At 35.9% G+C, this 23888-nt stretch overlaps 1 protein-coding gene across 2 annotated transcripts in view; it reads right to left on the bottom strand.

The window, feature by feature from the left end:
- The window catches only part of LOC144432808 (intersectin-1-like), a 305852-nt gene that overhangs the window by 42638 nt on the left and 239326 nt on the right, over positions 1-23888 (bottom strand). For both annotated transcript variants that reach the window (XM_078121087.1, XM_078121088.1), the window contains 4 exons: positions 10216-10337; positions 6965-7065; positions 6679-6754; positions 6060-6167 (listed from right to left, as the gene is read on the bottom strand). In XM_078121087.1, the coding sequence (XP_077977213.1) occupies positions 6060-6167; positions 6679-6754; positions 6965-7065; positions 10216-10337 (407 nt within the window). The remainder of the gene's footprint in view (positions 1-6059; positions 6168-6678; positions 6755-6964; positions 7066-10215; positions 10338-23888) is intronic.

The raw sequence follows: 23888 nt of genomic DNA, 5'->3' as shown, positions 1-23888 counted from the left end.
TATGTTATACAGAATACCTTCACAGCTAAATTTGTCAATACTACAAACTGTCTCAATTGTATTCCATGTTTTGAAGAGAGTATTCAGCCTTAATAGTAATTAGTTATATTACGGTGGACGAGAAGGACATTTCCGCGCTCTCAATGATTGGGCGTTCAAAGCAATTTCCGCGCTCTCAATGACAGAGTTCAAAGCAATTTCCGCGCTCTCAATGACTGAGCGTTCAAAGCAATTTCCGCGCTCTCAATGACTGGGCGTTCAAAGCAATTTCAGCGCTCTCAATGACTGAGCGTTCAAAGCAATTTCCGCGCTCTCAATGACTGAGCGTTCAAAGCAATTTCACCGCTCTCAATGACCGGGCGTTCAAAGCAATTTCAGCTCTCTCAATGATAGAGTTCAAAGCAATTTCAGCTCTCTCAATGATAGAGTTCAAAGCAATTTCAGCTCTCTCAATGATAAGAGTTTCAAGGCAATTTCCGCGATGTCAGACATTTCCGCAACAGAAACGATTTCCCAGACGTACAGAAGTGGAATCCCCACAAGTCACGTGCTATCAGTGACCCGGAAGTACATGTAACTGGTAAAAATTGTGGACACAGTGACGGTGCACGAAATACATTCTAGTATTGGGAGATTTAATGCCGTAACAGTAACAGGCATTGTCCGGGATAACTACATGTATAGTACCAGGTAGTGTCAGAGATAGCTATAGTAACAGATATTATCAGAGATAACTATAGTAACAGGTATTGTCACAGATAGTTGTTGCGGAAAGCTTGTGGGTGTCACACCCCGGGTGCCTGTATTTGGCTCGTCTGATTTTTCCCAGTACTTCAGGTCTAGATATCCCGTGTTTTATTCGAAACACACTTTTCATATGCCAGTCAGTTGCTGAGGGGTGGAGTCTTGGTCAGGTAGCTATAGCAACACTTTTCTTCCTCCCCCCCCCTCTCTCTCTCTCTCTCTCTCTCTCTCTCTCTCTCTCTCTCTCTCTCTCTCTCTCTCTCTCTCTCTCTCTCTCTCTCTCTCTCTCTCTCTCTCTCTCTCTCTCTCTCTCTCTCTCTCTCTCTCTCTCTCTCTCTCTCTCTCTCTCTCTCTCCTGTTAAAACCTACTTCTTCCTTTAGGGAAACGTTTTCTAGTATGCCTCCGTGAGGTTGAGGCGTTTATTTTCACGAGTTGGTCGTGATATTTCAGGTTTCTTGGGTTGTGCCGTAGTCTAGAGACGCTGGCTTGGCGAATGTGTCTGTACTCAAGTTTATATAGTGTATGTTCTGCCATACACAAGGTCAATCGAACAGCTTGGTGTGACGGAGAGGGTTTTTCACGCTTATCGAAGGCTTGCTAACGCTACCACTTATTAGCTTTCGTAGGCAATCTATTCTAGTGTTTTATTAGGTGTTAAATATCAGAGTTTTTCGTGTACTTTCCACGAGTTCGTCACACTATTTTTTTCTCTTTAACATAATAATGACGGTTCTAGGGCACCCCCCCCCCCCCCCCCCCCCCCCCCCCGAAAAAAATGCCCTCGGAGAAAGGCCTCAGGTGGGATAATTACATACTAGGGCATGGTCGAAAGTGGTCCTGTTTATGAGTTAATAACTGTTTATTTAGAAATCAAATCCCATGTTTATCGCACGTCGTTTTTTCTAAAATTTCATTTCATTATCAATATTTCAGTCTTTATCAGCATGTTTGAAATGAAAGTGTATGTGTATTTGTAGGCGTGATTGGGGGCATTTATCCTACGGGTTGTTTGTCTGGGGGCGTAGTGTCCTGTTACCAATAATCACAACATCATAGTCCTTTCATCTTACACAAATATCAATTTCTTGATAACTTTCATATATACTGACTGCAACCAATGTTGGAATAGTTGTTTCAACATTCTGATGACAACACGTGAAGTCTATCCTCGATACTCTGTCTGCATACTGACTAGGTGCGTGACTAACGACGTCCAAGTGAAATCCCAATCTATCCAGATATGATGTGATTCGTTTCTGACGTAATTTCGAACCATGAATACGTGTTTAAACAATCAACATTTGAAACTACATGTGAATTTGGAACTTAGTGTTTTAGGTGTTGATATCGAAATTCGAACTTTCGTTTTTTGAAACGCAATCAAAATCAAACCACAAACAACGTTTCACGTTTCAACGTTTTACTGGAAAGTTAGGGACACCTTTTACTCGTACTATCTACAGTTTCTATGAAGTTTGCAGGTTGTTTACTAAAAATGATATCAAAGCGAAGATCAAAGGAAAGCAAAGACAACAAGTAACAGATAGCGTTGGAATATGAACATATCCTTTTGGACGTCCTAAATGTACAAATAAATTGTAAATTTGTAATCAGATGTTTGGGGTGGGACCTCGTTTCTGGCGCATATTGCATGACTAACTGACACCAGCCATCCATCCCATACAGTGACGGTTGTTTGTACATTATACAAGAATTGTTTTTAGGTAGTGAGTTATCGTCGGCATTATTTTTTCAATCAAATGTATTTATTGTGATGTCATACCGACGATGTTATACAGTTTAAATATATTTGTGTTGTTACCTAGACGGGGATGGGGAGGGGCCGGCTGCGTAACTAGACTGTGTAAAATAAAATAAGATGACTCTGCTGAGACTTCCAAATCCAAACGGTAAACCCAAACTCTATACATTCCACACACCCAAAAACTTACAGAGCTCGAGACCCTTGATCTTAATACTTAAGACGGCACTTCGTACAAAACCCCTACCCCTTTCCAGCACATTTTGGGTGAATCGACGTAACATAGTCATTACTATACGTTTGTGTTAAACCTCAGACCACTATGAACACAAGGTTGCCGAGCTTAGAATATTATTAAACCAGTATTCTGACATGATAGTTTATTATACCCTATGTGTGAATTCCTCGTACTCAAAGTGGGGCTATCGATTTAATGTGCCACGTCATGCCCGATGATCGACGGGATATTAACGAAGACGTCCGGTTCGCTTCCCTGCGATGTCTCTTTGAGTCGAGCCTAGTGGCACAAATGTTACAATAATGTAACGATAAAAAGTGCACAGCTGAGAAAAGTGAAACATGGTTCATGTTTTGATTTTCGATGAGTCTCAAAAAATGGATGTTCAAAAATCGATATCAACATCCAAAAATCAACTTCGAAATTACTTGTATTTCTAAATGTCGATTGCTTAAAAACGTATTCATGGTTTGAAAACGAATCATATCATCTCTGGATAGATAGGATTTTACTTGGACGTCGTTAGTCACGCACCCGACTATCTTTCAATCTCAAACTATTGGAAGTCTCAGATTGATACACCATAAATACATTTGCGAAGTGTCTGGGCTACATAATTTTAATCATTCAAGGACATAAAATTTATATTACATATAGTGGACATAAATGAGTTACAAATTACTGTCGTGTTCTGCAACATTTTCTGCTGAAGACATTTTTATTTTTCATCAACATCAACTGGCATTTGTAAAGTGATTATTTCTCCCTCAAGCATACTAAGTGCATTGTTAAAATTTATGGATGGGGTACCAATCTTTCTAAAATTCTTGCATACAACAATTGAGCTTCTGCATGACTCCTCCAAATTCTGTACTTGTGTGTACACATGAAACATATGTCACTAACACGTGACTTGTGGGGATTCCACTTCTGTACGTCTGGGAAATCGCTTCTGACAGAGAAATCGTTTCTGTTGCGGAAATGTCTGACATCACAGAAATTGCTTTGAAACTCTTATCATTGAGAGAGCTGAAATTGCTTTGAACTCGGTCATTGAGAGCGCGGAAATTGCTTTGAACGCCCAGTCATTGAGAACGGTGAAATTGCTTTGAACGTCCAGTCATTGAGCGCGGTGAAATTGCTTTGAACGCCCAGTCATTGAGAGCGGTGAAATTGCTTTGAATGCCCAGTCACTGAGAGCGCGGAAATTGCTTTGAACGCCCAGTCATTGAGAGCGCGGAAATTGCTTTGAACGCTCAGTCATTGAGAGCGCTGAAATTGCTTTGAACGCCCGGTCATTGAGAGCGCGGAAATTGCTTTGAACTCTGTCATTGAGAGCGCGGAAATTGCTTTGAACGCCCAATCTTTGAGAGCGTGGAAATGTCCTTCTCGTCCACCGTAGTTATATAGCAGATCGACATACTAGGAGTAAAACGTTCTACAGCATACATAGTACATGATTATAGATGGCCTTGTATATGTACATAATAAACATCATCTGATATTTTAATATAGTCGAGTGTTCTACTCATAACTCAATGGCAAAATACATTGTGTAAATTGGAACTGTAGACTTATTAACCTCGGCAAAGAATAAATATTTCGTAAATCATAACTGAAAAGGTCTTGTCTGAAAAATGTTCAATCTCATTGACAGACGTAGAACGCTCGCGTTTTCGAACACTGTCACCAATGCAATGTCAAGCTGTTCCCCACGAAACCATCTACCCTCTCCTGAATAACTATCCCTCACTTTTGACCCGTTAGATACATCAACTAAAATAAGCCATTATTAGGTAGAAGACATCTTATCACAAAATACTACTTTTTAATGTTTGCTTTTGAAAATTCACAATGTTTCACTGTTAAGAAAGATTTTTAAAACTGCAAAACGACCTCATATTGCGAGTGTAACAAAAAAATTTAAACGAAATATGTAATTTTACAGCCCTAAGTCTGGACTACAATCTCATGACTACTTTTCTTTCATATATGGTTAGGCGCTCATCGGCAATTTTGATGTGGCAATTTCGCCACCAATTTTGATCGTACAAAATCAAAACTCCATAAATAAACCACAAAGTACTTCCCCTTTCAAAATGAGGTAATTTTAGAATGATTATTATCGCTTTTATTTATGATTGATGTCAAAAATCATCCCCTACGGTGACAGCGTATGCTAGCAACTTTGTCAGTTCGGGTCGGAATACCTACAGTGGAATGCACCATTCTGTAGAAGGGGTACAGTGTTCAGATTTGTGCTGAAGTCTGCGACCCTGTGTCACTTGTCATTGAGGGCGCACCATGTGCAGAATTCAGAATATATTACATTGCTTGTTGTCTGCCATCAATAGTGTCTTTTGAAAAGTGGTTGTGGCATGAACAAATCTGAATAGCCCCCCCCCCCCCCCCCCCCAACATGTAGACCAAATATCAAAGTATTCTGAGTGTCAGTTTTGGAGATGAAGATGTAAATAACAAAAGTTGAGAGACGGGCAATGGAGATTTATCAACCTACTCCTTAAAGTACATGGGTAGCGATTCCTCAACTGATTTCCAACAAAAGCACAAAGTGTTTTGGGCATCCCCTGAGGAGAAATTATTTTGGTCAAACAAATTTTCACAGCCTTCCTCCCCCTTCGCACTCTCAAGAAAGTCATGCACCCCCCACCCCCGAATGATGGTCCCAAGAATTTTCGTAGGCCTATCCCCCGTAAATTCTGACTCCAGCAGCTTATGAAGCGTTTTTTCCAAAACTTCTATTTTTAGACCTAATTTGCATATTAATAACCCAGTCAAAATCAGATCTGGGTAGTTCAAGACACCTTCACACTAAATTAATAGGCCCTTTATATTAGTTTTGGAGAAGAACATAAAATGCAAAACGTTGACAGTCAAAGGTCAGGCATCAATTACCTACTAAGCTCCGCTGTCTGTCTTTGAAAGCGGAGCTAACAAACATAGCATTACCGAAAACATAAAATGTATCTAGTATACACAGTAACAGAAATCATACAATGTTCACATATGGTACATCAGAGTCTATATATTTGTACATTAACTTGTTCATGCAATGACCTTTGGCTCAACTCCTAAATATACTATATTGTCAAACCCAAATGTTTGAATCCCATGGTGTTGGATTAGTAGATCACTGAAGCCATTAGGATTAAAATAAGATTCTTTTGTTTAGGACCAACTTTGTTAATGTCTCTGCCAGACAACCATTTTTCAAACTGAGATTTGAATTCTAATCTGACTGAGTTTAATGCTGTCAGTGTAAAATGTGTACTTAATACATCTAGGTGACATACCTTCATTACATTTTTGAATTCACTGTCACTGTCTATTTTCTTCTGGATAAGAGTGGATGCTCTCAGCTGACAACTACAGAATCTGATGTATGGTGTCATGTGTGGAAGCTGAGAAAGTGGAAACATAATTGACTGATGACAACTGAAATATAAGATAACATTAGTGCTACTGTCCATGGTATATTGTCTGGTTTTGTGTGTGTGTGTGTGTGTGTGTGTGTATGTATGTATGTATGTATGTATGTATGTATGTGTGTGTATATATGTATGTGTGTGTGTGTATGTATGTATGTATGTATGTGTGTGTATGTATGTAAGTATGTGTGTGTGTGTGTGTATGTATGTATGTATGTATGTATGTATGTATGTATGTATGTAAGTATGTATGTATGTATGTATGTATGTATGTATGTGTGTGTTGAAATGGCTCAAAAACTGCAAGTGTGTTTACAATTATTTTGATGCAGCTATAGGTATTAGTTGGGCATTGGTATGCTTGGCGAATGAAATGATTAGACCTCAGAAATACTAATTACATATTAAAAGTGGTGAAAATGGAGAAAACATTCCATTTGAAGCAGAAAGGATATATCTAATCTATATATAGACTTGTATTTACCTGCTCACACAAGATATCACCAATATTACGAATAACACAGCTTTCTCCACTCATCTTCTTTCGAACTCTTAGTGCCCTATAAAGTAATGTCTTGATTCTTATATGGGTTACTATACATACCACAAACTCTTAACACTTTCAGTGGTGTGTATTTGTTTTCTAGTCAACCATTTATGTACAGTTTTCTGCAACAGCAAAACTTTGGGATTCAATTTCCCAAAAAAATTTTGAATTCGTCAGAAATTTTCATTTGTAATTTAGATTTCTAGATGGATGAACAACTTACTTTAACATTTTCGTATTACACATGATAATTTCCTTCCAGTTGACAAATATGGTGGCTAGGTCATCCTTGGATACCACGGTTGCCATGGGTTTGTAAAATACCTAGTGGTACCACAATATTGGTAGATTATGAAATAAAGTGTACATGTGGATATTCATTATCAGGACATTTAGCCTTTCTATGTCTCAGATCTGTCATTCTGCTTTGCTTTTCCACTATCTGCTTGTGCTTGTAAATTTAGCCACACCCCAATGGCTGTTAATAATAGAGCTATTTGTACAAATTGACAAAAATTACTCTATATGTAAATCATGTCCATGGTAATTTGTGTGTTCATTTCAGTAATGACTAAATTTACAGAATGACTTCATTTGAATAAACAAATCTGACATAGCTTATCACTTCCCTTTGTGACCAATCAGCATGAGGAAATATTTTCAAATTTCAATGACGGATTGGGGTGGTGGTGATTCTAACATAAACAGATAGTGTAATAAAGTGAAGTACTTTTGTAGAATATCAATGATCTATGATTTAGACAGGCTAAAGGAAAACAAGAACTTTACATGGAAATCATCATAGATTAGTTATTAAAGGAAACCAAGAACTTTACATGGAAATCATCATAGATTAGTTATTAAAGGAAAACAAGAACTTTACATGGAAATCATCATAGATTAGTTATTAAAGGAAACCAAGAACTTTAAGTGGAACTCATCATAGATTAGTTATTAAAGGAAATCAGACAGTAATCACAATTCCACTATGGCTTAAGTTATAGAGTTAGGTGTGGAATTGTGTCTTTACCCAGAGTATGTAGGTAAACTCTATGTATTATCTATGGGAGCTAAACTAGCTAAAGAAGATAAACACAGCTAAACTACCTGACTTCAGCTAATCCAAATATCGTTCTAAACTTTATAAACTATCTGCCAACTAGATGGCCTTCTCTTGTGAAAAATGTTTTACAAGGATATATCTGCTAACTATCCATTGGCAATCCTAATATCATTCTAAACTTTATAAACTTTATAAACTATCTGCCAACTAGATGGGCCTTCCCTTGTGAAAAAAGATTTACAAGGATATATCTGCTAATTATCCATTGGCAATCCTAATATCATTCTAAACTTTATAAACTTTATAAACTATCTGCCAACTAGATGGGCCTTCCCTTGTGAAAAAAGATTTACAAGGATATATCTGCTAATTACCTAATTTATCAATATCAATCTGCGCCATGGCCTGGGATTACATGTCAATCTACAGCAAGGAGAAGATAGGGAGACCAATGTGTGCAAGAATGCCTCGTGGATGTTAAATATTTGTCACTGCTGTCATATTCACCAATAACTGGTGGTAAACATCAACGTGCATCAAATTGTTGCTGTGGCCACATTGACGACAATGACCAGGAAATGAAAAATAGCACCAATGGAGTTGGAGCACAACTCTATTTGGCTCTATTTGGAAATACACACCACCATTTGGCTGTTGCTATGGGTGTGGTTTTGTTGCTAGGGATATTTGCATATTTGTTTTGACGGTTCTTTTACAACCTCATTAAATTTCAGCCCAATCTGCTCAGTAGTTTGGGAATTAAAGATTTTTGACAAAAAAAGACATTTTTTGACCTACTTTGCGTATCACTAATGAGATATCATGTCATGAACAATTCTTAATCTAAACAGCCCTATGAACATTTCCACCCAATTTCAACCTAATCTGCTCAAAAGTTTTGGAATGATAGATTTTTGATCAAAAACACACATTTTCAGACCTAATTTGCATATCACTGATGGGATCATCATGTCATAAACAATTCTTAATAAAAACACCCCTGAGAACGTTCCCACCAAATTTCAGATTGACCTGCTTGGTAGTTTTTGAGTTTAAGTTTTTTCACCAAAAATAAGACACACACAGTCACACATGCAGTGGCAGACAGAGACACACACACACACACACACACACACACAATGGTGCCAATGTTGTTGTACAGTTTTTTTAGCACAACTGAACTGATAAGGTTCAGAAGTGCTATAGGCATGGCAAAGTGTCTGTCTGTCGGTCTGTCTATGTGGATGTGTGCGTGTGTGTGTAAACATCTTAAAGTCAAAAACTGCTGAACCGATTGTCATATTTGGTGGGTGTATTACCTTGGTGTATTACCTAAACATTTTTTTAATGTTTATTCACTTGTCTATTAATCCCTGTTGTTATCTTTACAATATACATGATCATTTAGCTGTTTCTATGGGCATAGTCTTGCATATTTGTATACTTTTTGAATGTTTCCTTCACTTATCTAAGAATCCCTGATGTTATCTTTGTGAAATACACAATTTGGCTGTTGCTATGGGCATGGTCATGGTTGCTATGGATATTTACATACATTTTTTGAATGTTTACTTACTCACCTACCAGTTGATGTTATTTTAGCAAAATATACTGGCATTTGGTTGCTGAGTGGTTGCAAGGGCCAATTTGTCAAAATGTTTTGAACAATCTGCTGAATGACACTAGAAATATCTCACCTAATTTCAGTCTCATTGACCAAGTACTTATTGAGATAGAAGTTTTTGACCAAAATATCAATACTATTCTAAGTATTAAGAGATTCGAAGACATAAAGAATATAAATACTGAATGTGCAGAGTAGTGCTTCAAGTGGCTAGGCAACTTTAAACTTATTGTTAGAAGAATGATGCAATACAAGTTCAAAATATTTATGTGGGTCATATCATATATGTGAGTGTAGAAATAGCATGATTGATATTTAGATCATCTAAATAGTGGATATATTATAAAGTTTATAATAATATTTAGATCCACAAAATTAGCAGATATATCCTTGTAAAAAATTTTTCACTTGGGACAATCTATCTATTTATTATTATTATTATTATTTGACTTTATTTAAACTCGATAAATTGTTGAGCCAAAGGCTCTTCTCACACAATGTCGAGTATCTTAAAAATATTTACAATATATACATTAAAATATTATATTAAAATATCACAGGAAACCGCCAGAACATATGTAAAATACAATTAAACATGACATACATATCTAAATATTTACTCTAATTAGAAGATAGTTTATAAAGTTTAGATTTAGATTTAGACACTTCAAATTTAGCTTTCTAAACTTCTAGCTAAACTTTGTAAACTAGCTAAAACACAGTTGCACACCTTACTTGGCTTATAGCACCTGACTATTGTAAAATAAAGTTGTATGAAATAACTTACATCCATGACTAGCTGCATATTATCAACATAGCTCTGTTCAGTGTCAATCAATTCATGGATGTGTTGTTGTCGTTTCCTCTCTGTAGGTGTCAAATTTTCATACACTTTTCTATCTTTGTACCCTGCAACAGTATATAGCATGAATTGAAAACATACTTGAGTATTAACAGTATTCAGACCACCACTGTAAAACTAGTTTATATCCAGACAACATGACAGGTTTCCAATTAATTTACACATTAAGTACTTTTCATCCACTTGATTCAAATTCAGGGTTAGGTGCTGGATCACAATACCTTTAACCTGTCCAACGGCTCACTCACTCCAGTAAACGTGACTTACTCAGACGTTCACCTTAAAAGGCAAGACAGGGGTATACGAAGTGTCTGCAATATGTAAGCAATGGCTTAATTTTGATGGTCTACCCTGTAGGTCAAGGTGCAGGTCAAAGGTCCTTGTCATACAAGAAAGCTTGCATGTGATTATATGGGGTTAGACACTTGAATAGAGTCCATGTATTGAAGTTTTTGACTTATGCAGCAAGAGAGTGATTTTTTACTATAACTATGGCTTCTATTCGGTAAAAATGACATAAGCACCAAAAATGATGCTTGTGTATACTTTTTTACTTCAAAATTACTTGTAAAGATGATTTCAAAGAAATGGCTAATAGGTAAACACTATAATGTGTCTGTGATAGGTATGAATTGGCTTGATTTTGATAATTGGACCAGAAAACCTAGATCAAAGGTCAAGGTCTCAAAAGATAGCTTGTATCTGATAATATTGGGGTAGGCACTTGAACGGAGGAGTGTCTGTGTGTTACAGTTTTTGAGTTATGCAGTAAATATTGATTTTTAATTACAAATATGGCCGCCATTCGGTCAAATTTGCATATTATGGATGAACGAAGCCCATTGTAATAGCACTCTTTTCAGAGGTTGATAATTCTGGAAAGAAATTGACAATGTCAAAGGAAAATGAATTTACCCTAATTTGTAATGGTATTTGCCAAATGACACAATGCTACCTACCTGTCATTTTGTATAGTTAGGTATAATAATAGTGTGTGATTTCCCCATATTTTCACAGTTTAGCATATTATATACAATATTGATAAGACCTGCTTGGGTTTTGGCTGGTAGATACAAACCTACATGTCACAAATGACCTCAGTCATTATTTTCATGGTGTATATGCAAATTTCATCTTCCAGGTATTTAAGCTACCACTAAAAACCTTAACGATTCCCAATGGGTATCAAACGTCAAAGTCTGTTAAAGAGGTCAGACTAACACTCAGTTTTATTATTTGGTCAAATCACTGACATAATTTATTCAAATTTATTCAAAGTGTGACAGTTACATGGCTCTGTTATAACAATTTACAAGTTGCGTTCCCAAGCAACGCTTGCAATGTAAACTAATGACAAAATATGTATTTAGGTACACTATAACAACTAAATAGATTTGTTGCTATGACATTTCTTACATAAGGTTAATTAAAAGTATGTTGTGAAAGACTGTCTTTGGAAAGCTTAATAAAATGATGAAAGTGATACACAGCTATCAACTGTGGCAAGTTATGGTGAAATTGCAAACGCAGTACAGTACTGTACAGTTGACAATGATACTAAACTGATAATGTGGATGTTTACAGGATGTCACGCCATGTACTACTTTAAACCTGTCAAGTGTACACCCCCCCACCACACACACACACTCATAGTTTTCTAGTTTCTGGCCATGTATATCAAATGAACTAACATAAAATACACATATCTTTACAAATGTTTGGTTCTTTATGTCACATACTTTATCTACGAAGTTCTATGATTGGTCTGTCTGACTACAAATGAAAACTTGGGTGTAGGTGGCACTTAGTGTGCATGTGATTGGGTGTAGGTGGCACTTAGTGTGCATGTGATTGGGTGTAGGTGGCACTTAGTGTGCATGTGATTGGGTGTAGGTGGCACTTAGTGTGCATGTGATTGGGTGTAGGTGGCACTTAGTGTGCATGTGATTGGGTGTAGGTGGCACTTAGTGTGCATGTGATTGGGTGTAGGTGGCACTTAGTGTGCAAGTGGTCGGGTGTCGGCCTCCGGAAAGTGTACATGTGGTCAGGTGTAGGTGGTGCTAGATGTACATGTGATCAGGTCAACTAATTATAATGCATGGGATTCCATTTCAAGGTTTACTGGTAAGTCTTTTCTCTCTCAATTTGCTGTATACAGAACAAAGTTAGACATAGATATTGACACTATTACATACATGAACCTGGTTTGGGCTACTCTGATATCAAAACACTCTTTTAAGTTCTAATTCAAAAATACTCAAATCATATAAATTTTGTTTGAACTGAAATCAGCTAGACAACATTAACAACATCAAGGATGAATGGCTCTAGTTGATTACAACTAAAGACTTGAAGTCTACCTACATAGCTATCGTGTCTTTAGGTCAATTCTACATCTATACTCAAAGTTATTATTTACTTAGAATTCATTTTACTCTTTCTCTACAGCAGATGTAGTAAAAAAATCAAAATTTTCCAATATTTCTAAAACTCAGCATCTACACTTCTGACAGTGACACAAATTTGTACAATAGCATCTCAAAGCCTCTTTGGGATTGGAAGACAAAAATTACATCTGGGCTCAGTAATAAGGATTATCCTGTAAATTAATCTGGGCTTACTAGTCAAGATGATTCTGTCAGTTTATCTGGGCTTAGAAATAAGGATGATCCTGCCAGTTCATGTTATCATAATAGTTAATAGGAGACTAAATCACTAAAAGTTAATAGGAGACTAAATCTTAATAGTTAATAGGAGACTAAATCACAGGTTTTCAGTAAGATGCTCATTAGAAATGACACAATACTTATACTGCATACATAAATACTGGTATACACACAAATATTACAATTAATTCACATCAAAATAACACAGAGATTTTTTCTACCTCTAATTTTTCCCTATCAATTTTGTTTCAAACTATCAATACTAGACTATAGAAAATAGCACCAATGGCATTGTAGCACAATAGTGCAGTTTAAACCAGAGTTAAACTGAATACCTGCCGTAAGGGCAAAACTGTAGATTTTTGGGCCTACACACATTGTTGGAATGCAAACCTCTGAACTGTAGCTATTATACATGATGTATGTACCACTTAATTGGAAAATTAATGATACAAAATTGTATGAAGTTTGAAGCTTACATAGTTAAAATATGGTCTAATTATAAAAAATAGTGCCAATGGCGTTGCAGCACAACTGTACAGTTGTTAAAAATGTTTAACCCATATGCTGATCCATACTAGGTATACATGTAGGTGTTCATTTGCTGAATGATTATCCATACATTCATTTGTCTACTTATCCCTGTTATCTTTGCAATATATGTGATCACTTGGCTGTTGCTATGGGCATGGTCTTGTTGCTAGGCACATTTGTATACATTTTTTTAATGTGTCTGATATTTTTGCAAGATGTGTGATCATTTGGCTGTTGCTATGGACGTGGTCATGTTGCTAGGCATATTTGCATACATTTTTTTGAGTGGTTATTCATTTGCCCATCAATTCCTATTGTTATCATTGCAATATACGTGATTATTTGGTTGTTGCTATTGGCGTGGTCTTGTTGCTAGGCAAATAACATACATTTTTTTTGAATGTTTATTCAATTGTCTATTCATTCGCATGGTTATCTTTGTGCAATACACAACTGATTGGCTGTTGCTATGGGTGTGGCCTTGTTGCTATGCAAATCTACATACATTTTTGGAATGTTCATTCAATTATCTATTAATCTCTGTTGTTATCTTTGCAATATATCTGGCTGTTGCTATGGGTGTGGTCTTGTTGCTAGGCATATTTACATACATTTTTGAATGCTTATTCAATTGTCTTTTAATCCCAGTGGTTATCTTTGTGAAATACCTCACCGTTTGGCTGTTGCTATGGGCGTGGTCTTGTTGCTAGGCAAATGTACATACATTTTTTGAATGCTTAGACACCCCTAAGAATGTTCCCACCAAATTTCAGACCGATCTGCCCAATAGTTTTTGAGTAAGTTTTTGACCAAAAATTACATTTTTCGACCCAAATCACACACCGGTAGTAAGATCATTTTGATTTGAACAATTTCCCAACTAGACACCCAAGGTAATACACCCATCAAATATCATGGCAATCGGTACATGCAGGAAATTTAACCTGCCAAACACAGTATGATCATGGAGGTCTTGATATGACTATTTTTCTTTCCCCATAAAATGTGTGACTTCTTATTCTTTGTACAAACTGTTTTTTTGGAATGCCTAAGGATTGTGCATTTATAAGAACCTGTTTTAATCATAGTGTCTAAGATTTAATTCAGCTGTGCTAAAAACAGGCCTAGGTTACCAAGCAACCTTTAACAGATGTTAACCTTTACGCCATTGACATTGATATGTGAAGTAGGCCCATAAAAGATTTAATGATTTCATTGCATCAATAAAACAAGAAAATTGCATTTCCAGGCTGAAGTCAAAACCTTTTGTAATACAACAAATCACATTTTGAAACGTAAAATGCACATTTCTGATGCGATCATTTTCATTTGAACAATTTCCCAACTAGACACTCAAGGTAATGGACCCACCAAATATCATGGCAATCGGGTGATGCCTATAGCACTACTGAACCTCCAGTTCAGTTGTGCTACAAAATCATTGATTATGCACATTAACCATTTAGCTTATAAGTTACATCATCAAGCTTTAAATGATGCATGCAAGTCCTTAGCATAAATGCATGTACTAAATTATCTGAAATTTAAAGTTTGTATTCTAAAGATATTGCCCAGTTATCGAAATGATTACTTATGGAAATTACACATTGCAATTAAAAACTACACAAGCAACTACATCAAAACGAATGATTGGTTATTAGATTAAAATATACTATTTGGTTGTTGCTAAGGGTGCATGGTCATGGTTGCTAAGGCCAATCGTGTCAAAATGTTGGAAGGAAATCTGCAGAATAACACTTCCAGAAACACCTCACCAAGTTTCAGTCTCATTTACTGAGTGCTTTTTGAGATATAAGTTTTTGACTCAAATCACATACCCGTGATGCGATCATTTTGCTTTGAACAATTTCCCAACCAGACACCAAAAGTAATGTTCCCACCAAATACCAAGGCAGTTGGTCTGGTGGTTTTTCAGTTTAAGCCATCCACATACACATACACATACACAGACACAGACACTAGACACAGACACACACACACACACAGACAGACGAACAGACACTGCACCATGCCTATAGCACTACTGAACATTGTCCATTCAGTCGTGTTAAAAATGGCGCAATGGCCAACTGTATTTGGCTCATGCAATGGATGTGGTCTTGTTGCTAGGCATATTTGCATATATTTTTTGGATCTTTATTAACTCACCTTCCCTTTCCCAATTTTCATCTCTGCAATATAAACCATCATTTAGCTGTTGCTGTCTGCATGGTCAAGTTGCTAAGGATATTTGCATACATCTGTATTCACTTACATACCCATCCCTGTTATCTTTGTAATATGCATCATCATTTCACTGCTACTAAGGGTGTGGTCATGGTTGTTAGGGCCAATTGTGTCCAAAAAAAAATTAACAGTAACTGCAGAATAACGCCTCCAGAAACATAACCACCAAGTTTCTACCCCATTCACTATGCAGTGTCAAGATTGAAGTTTTTGACCAAGATTGACATTATTAGACCTAATATTTATAGTGCTAATGGGATTATCATGTTGTAAATACAGCTTCATCTACAGATGCCCAGATACATCCCCATTCAATTTCAGCCCAGTCTACTCAATTATTTTGGAATTATAGATTTTTGACCAAAAAGACACATTTTTAGCTCTAATTTGCATATCACTCTTTGGATCATAATGTCATGAACAATTTTTAATATAAACACCCTGAAGAACGTTCTTGAGATTACAAGTTTTGACCAAACAGACATTTTCATACCTAATTTGCATATCATTGATGGGATCATCATGTCATGAACACTTCTTAATCCAAACACCAAAGAATGTTCTCACCAAATTTCAGACCAATCTGCCCAGTAGTTTTTGAATTTGAGTTTTTTGACCCAAATCACACACTGGTGCTAAGATCATTGCGATTTGAACAATAATAATAGTAATATACCCACCACATATCATGGCAATTGGTCCAGTGGCTTTTGACTTTAAGTTGTGTACACACACACACACACACACACATCCATACACACATTCACAAAGACAGACAGACACTTTGCCATCCCTATAGCACTACTGAACCTGAAAAGTTCAGGACAGTTGTGCTAAAAAGTGAATTCCTAGGAATATAATGTACTAGACAGAGCTGCCTTATCAAGGTACTAGTAAAAACAACATAATATAATTGGTAAAATACTTATGATTTAATGATTAAATATTTCTAAAATAATAACATACCACCCATCTCTGGCTTCAGAACTATAACCAACCAAAAGATTAACACTTCATTATAGCACCATCTATTTCTCACTTTTCATGTGAAGCTCTAAATATTTGGGGTGTTGAAAACAATAAGTATCAGACACTTATACGTAGATACAATTTTAACAAACTTAACACGCTTCAAGGTCTTTCTTGCATCATGTGATTTGAAGTGACAAATAACAACTTTTCAGCCAATAGTCATTCTCATCTCTTAAATAAATGCCCAGCCAATCAGAGTAATTCTAACAGAATGGCTACTACTCAGGCCTAAAAAGAATAATTGTTTGGTTCCAGTTACACGACCGCCACCTCAGTTTTCACTGCTGACCCTAAACTTTTTTCGCATATTCAAGAAAAAAATAATAAAATCGCAAAAATTGTGAAGTCTCATGAGAAATAGTGGATGTGAAAACTGCCATCAACTTAAAAAGACACTCTAAAACTGTTCTTCCAATCTGTAATGGCTCTACGTATGATAGGAAGAAATGAGCAACACAGAGATCATTTGGAAAACAATGGAAAACTAGACACTCACACATGAAAAAAATATAAAATAAAAATCTACCTACCACCTATTTTAAAATCGTGCGTAACCAGAACCACAGATTTTTTTTTAACACTAACCATTAAATAAAATAGCACCAATGGCACAACTGTACAGTTCTTAAAAATGTTTATCCATATGCTGATCCATGCTAGGTATAGGTGTTCATTTCGTTCACTTGTCCATGAATCCTAGACTGTCAACAGTCATCTCAACTTTTATTGTAATTCATCTTTAATACTATTGTCGCTAAAATCAACAGACTTAAACATAACATGGTGTGTGTTGGACGTTCCATGAAGTCAAGACAGCTGTTCTAACCCACTGGACTTCAATATTTATGAATATTCATGAGTGCCCTTGTTTATTTGCATAACAAAACAAACATATCATTGTTGGGGAGACTACACTACATGCATTATGTTCATTGACATGACTCGAGTTACAGCATGGATGTATCTCACTAATAAATACATGGTTTATAATCTCAGTAAAGAATGTTCAGTTCAGGGATAAGGTTAGGACTATCTGTGAGTAGTAAAAAGTCACTTCACATGCATGATCAGAGCATGATTGGGTGTCAACAGCTGTTACTTTTGGAAATGAAAGATTTTTTGGCCAAAAGGATATATTTAGAAAAAAATTATTTGCATATCACTGGTGAAATCGTGTTATGAAGTGTTCTTAATCAACACACCCCCAAGAATGTTCCAACCAAATTTGAGACCAATCCCAGAAATTTTGTAGTTTTAAGTTTTTTGACCAAAAATCACAACTCTGATGCGATCATTTTCATTTGAGCAATTAGACACCAAAAGTAGTGTCCCCATCAAATACCAACTTGAAGGCAATCGGTCAGATGGTTTTTGAGTTTAAGTTGTGCACATACATACACAGACAGACACACAGTCAGACACTACACCATGCCTAGAGCACTACTGAACCTTATCAGTTCAGTTGTGCGAAATATAAGGAAAAAAACCATAAAATTACAACAGTTGGATGAAAGATCTGATGGTGAAGTAGAAATTGTGGAGTGGTTAACCCAGCTCAACTAAAATCCCTGAAATTCCAACAGTGGTACATTTAGTTGTGACAAACTAATACAGACAAAAAAATAAACCATAACTGTGGTATATATTATATTGAGAACAATGCCTTGGTGATGTAGACATACTTATCCCATACTCAACATAATACAATTATAGTACATTTACTAAAAGACCATAACAATGTATATTGGAAGTGTACACGAATAAAACATTTGATGGCCATAGACTAAATTAAACCATCCATCCTCTGGTGCATGCAATTTTATCAATGTCCATTGTTGAGACATTCTTAATGCCAACATCTCACAATAATAAGTTGTTTGTTTCTAAGTTTCTAAAGTGCACTGTACAACATTTTACCCACAACTCTCTCTGATTTGTAGTGTTGGACATCATCTCCTTGAAGTCAGACAAATCTCACCAGTGTATAGGGTTTTGTAAAAACATTTTTTCCATTTGGCAAGCGTAGAAGTGCCACTGATGAGTTTCTGAATACCCATTTTCATCGTTCTGGTATCAGTGATTTATTGCAGGAGTAGCAATTTTAGGAATTTGTTAGCAGATTTTCTTGAAAGACATGCAGAATATTTGCGACGAAACTAAGGAAAATATATGCACCTGTTATGACTTTGCCAAAGATATAGATTTATTTGATTATAGGTATGACAAAAGAAATTTACATACTAAAACTCATCATACACACTGACTACCCAAGTTATTGACACTTTGACAGTGAAAATTGTTTTATTCACAGCACATGCTTAATTTAGTTGTTAGTTCATTTTTATACAAAATTTAGTACTTTATTTTTGATTCCTAAGCGTTCTTTTGCTACATATTAATTAAACTTAATTACTATGCTTAAAATGTTGAAAAGTATGGATTTTTGAAAAAAGTTATAAAATAAGGAACCTCCAAGCATACCAATCAGAGAGAGTTGTGGGTAAGATATTGTACAGTGAAATGGTCTAAGTTTCTAAAGTGGTCTCACCAGAGTACATTGTACATAGTCTTTCTACTATCTTTCATTGAATAGTCATTTTACTAAATAATAAAGGACAGTATTTGCAGACAAAACTGCATCTTGAACACTTTATCAGAAGTAATAACATTTCAGACTGAAATAGCTCTTTCTTTATTCTTATAAATAACATAAAACTGTTAACATTTCTATCTGTATTGTCCATTCTTGATGCTCTTTGGTCATTCAATAAGAAATGTATTGTCATGATTAAACCAATATTAAATTAAGTACACACTTTCTGTCGTCATGGTTTCCATTCTTTTAGTTAATCAATTTTGCAATATGTTAACAGCAGAATGTGCCTCCTGCTTTTTTAATCCTAATTCATTATTTCTGTCAATATTGAAAACAATACAATGTACTATTTATCTAAATTATTATTACACTTCTTTCAGAATAACTACGTTATCAGAATAACACGGTGTTATTAGAATACCAGCATGTTATCAGAATACCAGTATGCTATCAGAATAACAGTACGTTATCAGAATAACAGTACGTTATTAGAATAACAGTACGTTATTAGAATACCAGTACGTTATCAGAATAATAGTATGTTATCAGAATACCAGTACGTTATCAGAATACCAGTACGTTATTAGAATAACAGTACGTTATCAGAATAATAGTACGTTATCAGAATACCAGTACGTTATCAGAATAACAGTACGTTATCAGAATAACAGTACGTTATTAGAATAACAGTACGTTATCAGAATAATAGTATGTTATCAGAATACCAGTACGTTATCAGAATACCAGTACGTTATTAGAATAACAGTACGTTATCAGAATAATAGTACGTTATCAGAATACCAGTACGTTATTAGAATACCAGTATGCTATCAGAATACCAGTATGTTATCAGAATAACAGTACGTTATCAGAATAACAGTATGCTATCAGAATACCAGTACGTTATCAGAATAACAGTACGTTATCAGAATACCAGTATGCTATCAGAATAACAGTACGTTATCAGAATAACAGTATATCAGAATAATAGTACGTTATCAGAATACCAGTACGTTATCAGAATACCAGTACGTTATCAGAATACCAGTACGCTATCAGAATAACAGTACGCTATCAGATTAACAGTACGTTATCAGAATACCAGTATGCTATCAGAATAACAGTATGCTATCAGAATACCAGTACGTTATCAGAATACCAGTACGTTATCAGAATACCAGTACGTTATCAGAATAACAGTATGCTATCAGAATACCAGTACGTTATCAGAATACCAGTACGTTATCAGAATAACAGTATGCTATCAGAATACCAGTACGTTATCAGAATAACAGTACGTTATCAGAATAACAGTACATTATCAGAATACCAGTACGTTATCAGAATAAGAGTATGTTATCAGAATAACAGTATGTTATAAGAATAACAGTATGCTATCAGAATACCAGTACGTTATCAGAATACCAGTATGCTATCAGAATAACAGTATGCTAACGGAATAACTATGCTATCAGAATAACAGTATGTTGGATCAGAATAACAGTATATTATAATATAAGTACTTTATCAGAATAACAGTACATTACCAGAATAACAGTACATTATTAGATTAACAGTACGTTATAATAACAGTATGTCATCAGAATTACAGTATGGTATCAGCTTTCACACACCTTGACTACAAGGTTCACATACATTTTTAGATTCATGTCCATACAACTATTGTCAATTCTAAACTATAATAATGTGCCATCCTTGCCTGCAACCCTTTGTACAAGTGTGTGCACACATGCAAGCATATAAGCGTGCACGTGCACGTGCACACACACACACATAAAAATGCATCATGACTATAACAGAGCTGTAAGATGTGCGTGAGTGCTCATGTAGTATAATACTCTTCTCAAGTGATTCTTGAGTTCTTTGCAGCTAGCTGTACTTTGAATGTACAAATACATACATTATAACAAACAAAAAATGCAATATTGCCATATTACATACTGGACTTATAGATTTGTTATTGTTATCCCAAGGCAACTTTCCAAGGTTTTCTTATAGAAATGTTTAAAAGTAAAGGCACAGATTCTACATGTACAAAGTCTATTATAGTGTTGAAATCAAACTGGCTTTAACAGTGAACACCTACTGTAAGTGTAACACTACACTTTAACAGTGAACAACTACTGTAAGTGTAACACTACACTTTAACAGTGAACAATTACTGTAACACTACACAGTGAACACTGTAACACTACACTTTAACAGTGAACAATTACTGTAACACTAGACTTTAACAGTGAACAACTACTGTAACACTAGACTTTAACAGTGAACAACTACTGTAACACTACACACAGTAATATATACCACTATTTACCTGCAATATAACCAATGGGATACAACTGACAAGTATTATTTGACTTTTATACAGGGAAGGCAGTTTTCTTAAATACAGCAGTATCATCTATAATTGTTAAAACTCACCTGACTGACTCAAACCATCTTTGACTTAGGAGTAAGATCAATAGTTCAATGTAGGATAAAAAACTAAATGTTTCCACTTTGGGGGCTGGGGGTGAGGGTGGGGGGTGAGGGGTGGTGAGTTTTAGTTCTCATTCTACAAAATTGATTTTACTTTTAATAGATATTTTGCACCCCTAAATACAAATATTTCTTTAAAAAATGTCACATTGAGAAAAGGAAGAATTTTTGCTATTGTAAATGCATTGTCACTAAAAAAACCAAGTGACAGATCAGAATAGCTCCACTGTTTTATTGTTTTTGTTGTTGTTCTTTCTTTTGTTTTTGTAATGTGTAGAAGTGGTTGTGTTGTTCAGCTCTTCCACTATGCAGTTTTGCTTTTAGTGAAACCCTGTTTCGAACAAACACTTGTTGTTGAGGGGGTATGATGCATATAATTCTAGAGCATATTACATTGCTTGTTGTCTGCCGTCAATGGTGTCTTTTGAAAAGTGGCTGTTTACTTCAGTCTAGTGGACTGATTTCCAATATGGTGTCGGTCACAATGCCCATTCACATATTTAAATTTTGTTTAAAAAAATACCCCCCCCCCCCCAAAAAAAAAAAATCGTCAAAAATAGAAAAGAACATGTGCTGACTTGCCAGCTTACAGAAGTCTGATGCTTGCTTTACAAGACTACTACCTGGTTGTTGACATTGGATTTTTTCTTCTCAATAATTGTTATCTTTGACTAATCCAATATATTGTATTAATAACATGTGTATTTGAATATTGCAACAAAATAAAAATAGCAATAAGTCAGAACATTTTTGGTAAGGCTGGCAGGCAGAGCAAGGGGATTTTATTTTATATGAACTAACCAAGGGAAATAATTTGTTATATTCATAGTTTGGTATACTGCCACACTCCAATTACCCACCCTGCAGTCATTTTGGTATATTGCCACACTCCAATTACCCACCCGGCAGTCATTTTGGTATACTGCCATACCCCAATTACCCACCCGGCAGTCATTTTGGTATAATGCCACACTCCAATTACCCACCCTGCAGTCATTTTGGTATACTACCACACTCCAATTACCCACCCTGCAGTCATTTTGGTATACTACCACACTCCAATTACCCACCCTGCAGTCATTTTGGTATAGTACCACACTCCAATTACCCACCCTGCAGTCATTTTGGTATACTACCACACTCCAATTACCCACCCTGCAGTCATTTTGGTATACTACCACACTCCAATTACCCACCCTGCAGTCATTTTGGTATACTACCACACTCCAATTACCCACCCTGCAGTCATTTTGGTATACTACCACACTCCAATTACCCACCCTGCAGTCATTTTGGTATACTACCACACTCCAATTACCCACCCTGCAGTCATTTTGGTATACTACCACACTCCAATTACCCACCCTGCAGTCATTTTGGTATACTACCACACTCCAATTACCCACCCTGCAGTCATTTTGGTATACTACCACACTCCAATTACCCACTCAGCAGTCATTTTGGTATAGTACCACACTCCAATTACCCACCCTGCAGTCATTTTGGTATACTACCACACTCCAATTACCCACCCTGCAGTCATTTTGGTATACTGCCACACTCCAATTACCCACCCTGCAGTCATTTTGGTATATTGCCACACTCCAATTACCCACCCTGCAGTCATTTTGGTATATTGCCACACTCCAATTACCCACCCGGCAGTCATTTTGGTATATTGCCACACTCCAATTACCCACCCGGCAGTCATTTTCAAAAGAAGTATCACAAGAAAGCGTCCCACATTTGAAGAAAGAGTAGGGTACGTGAAGAAGTCAACAAAATGTGGCTAAAACAACTCAATTATGTCATTTCAAACAAAGTTTGTAGAATCTCAGTAAACAGGTTCATATGGTTGGAACTTCAATAATATAGTAAAGTTCTTTGATACACAACCAAGTTACTTGTGTTTATGTCTATGTTTTGGTAACTGAATTCTTTGCTGAATGGTAGACATGAATAAAGTAACTAAGTTGAGTTGTGTATCAAAGAATATTACTATATTAAAAGTTTGTAGAATT

This window comes from Glandiceps talaboti, chromosome 3, assembly GCF_964340395.1.
Source record: "Glandiceps talaboti chromosome 3, keGlaTala1.1, whole genome shotgun sequence".
Lineage (NCBI taxonomy): Eukaryota > Metazoa > Hemichordata > Enteropneusta > Spengelidae > Glandiceps > Glandiceps talaboti.
Note: the sequence above shows the minus strand (reverse complement) of the source record. Positions and strands in the feature narration are given on the sequence as shown.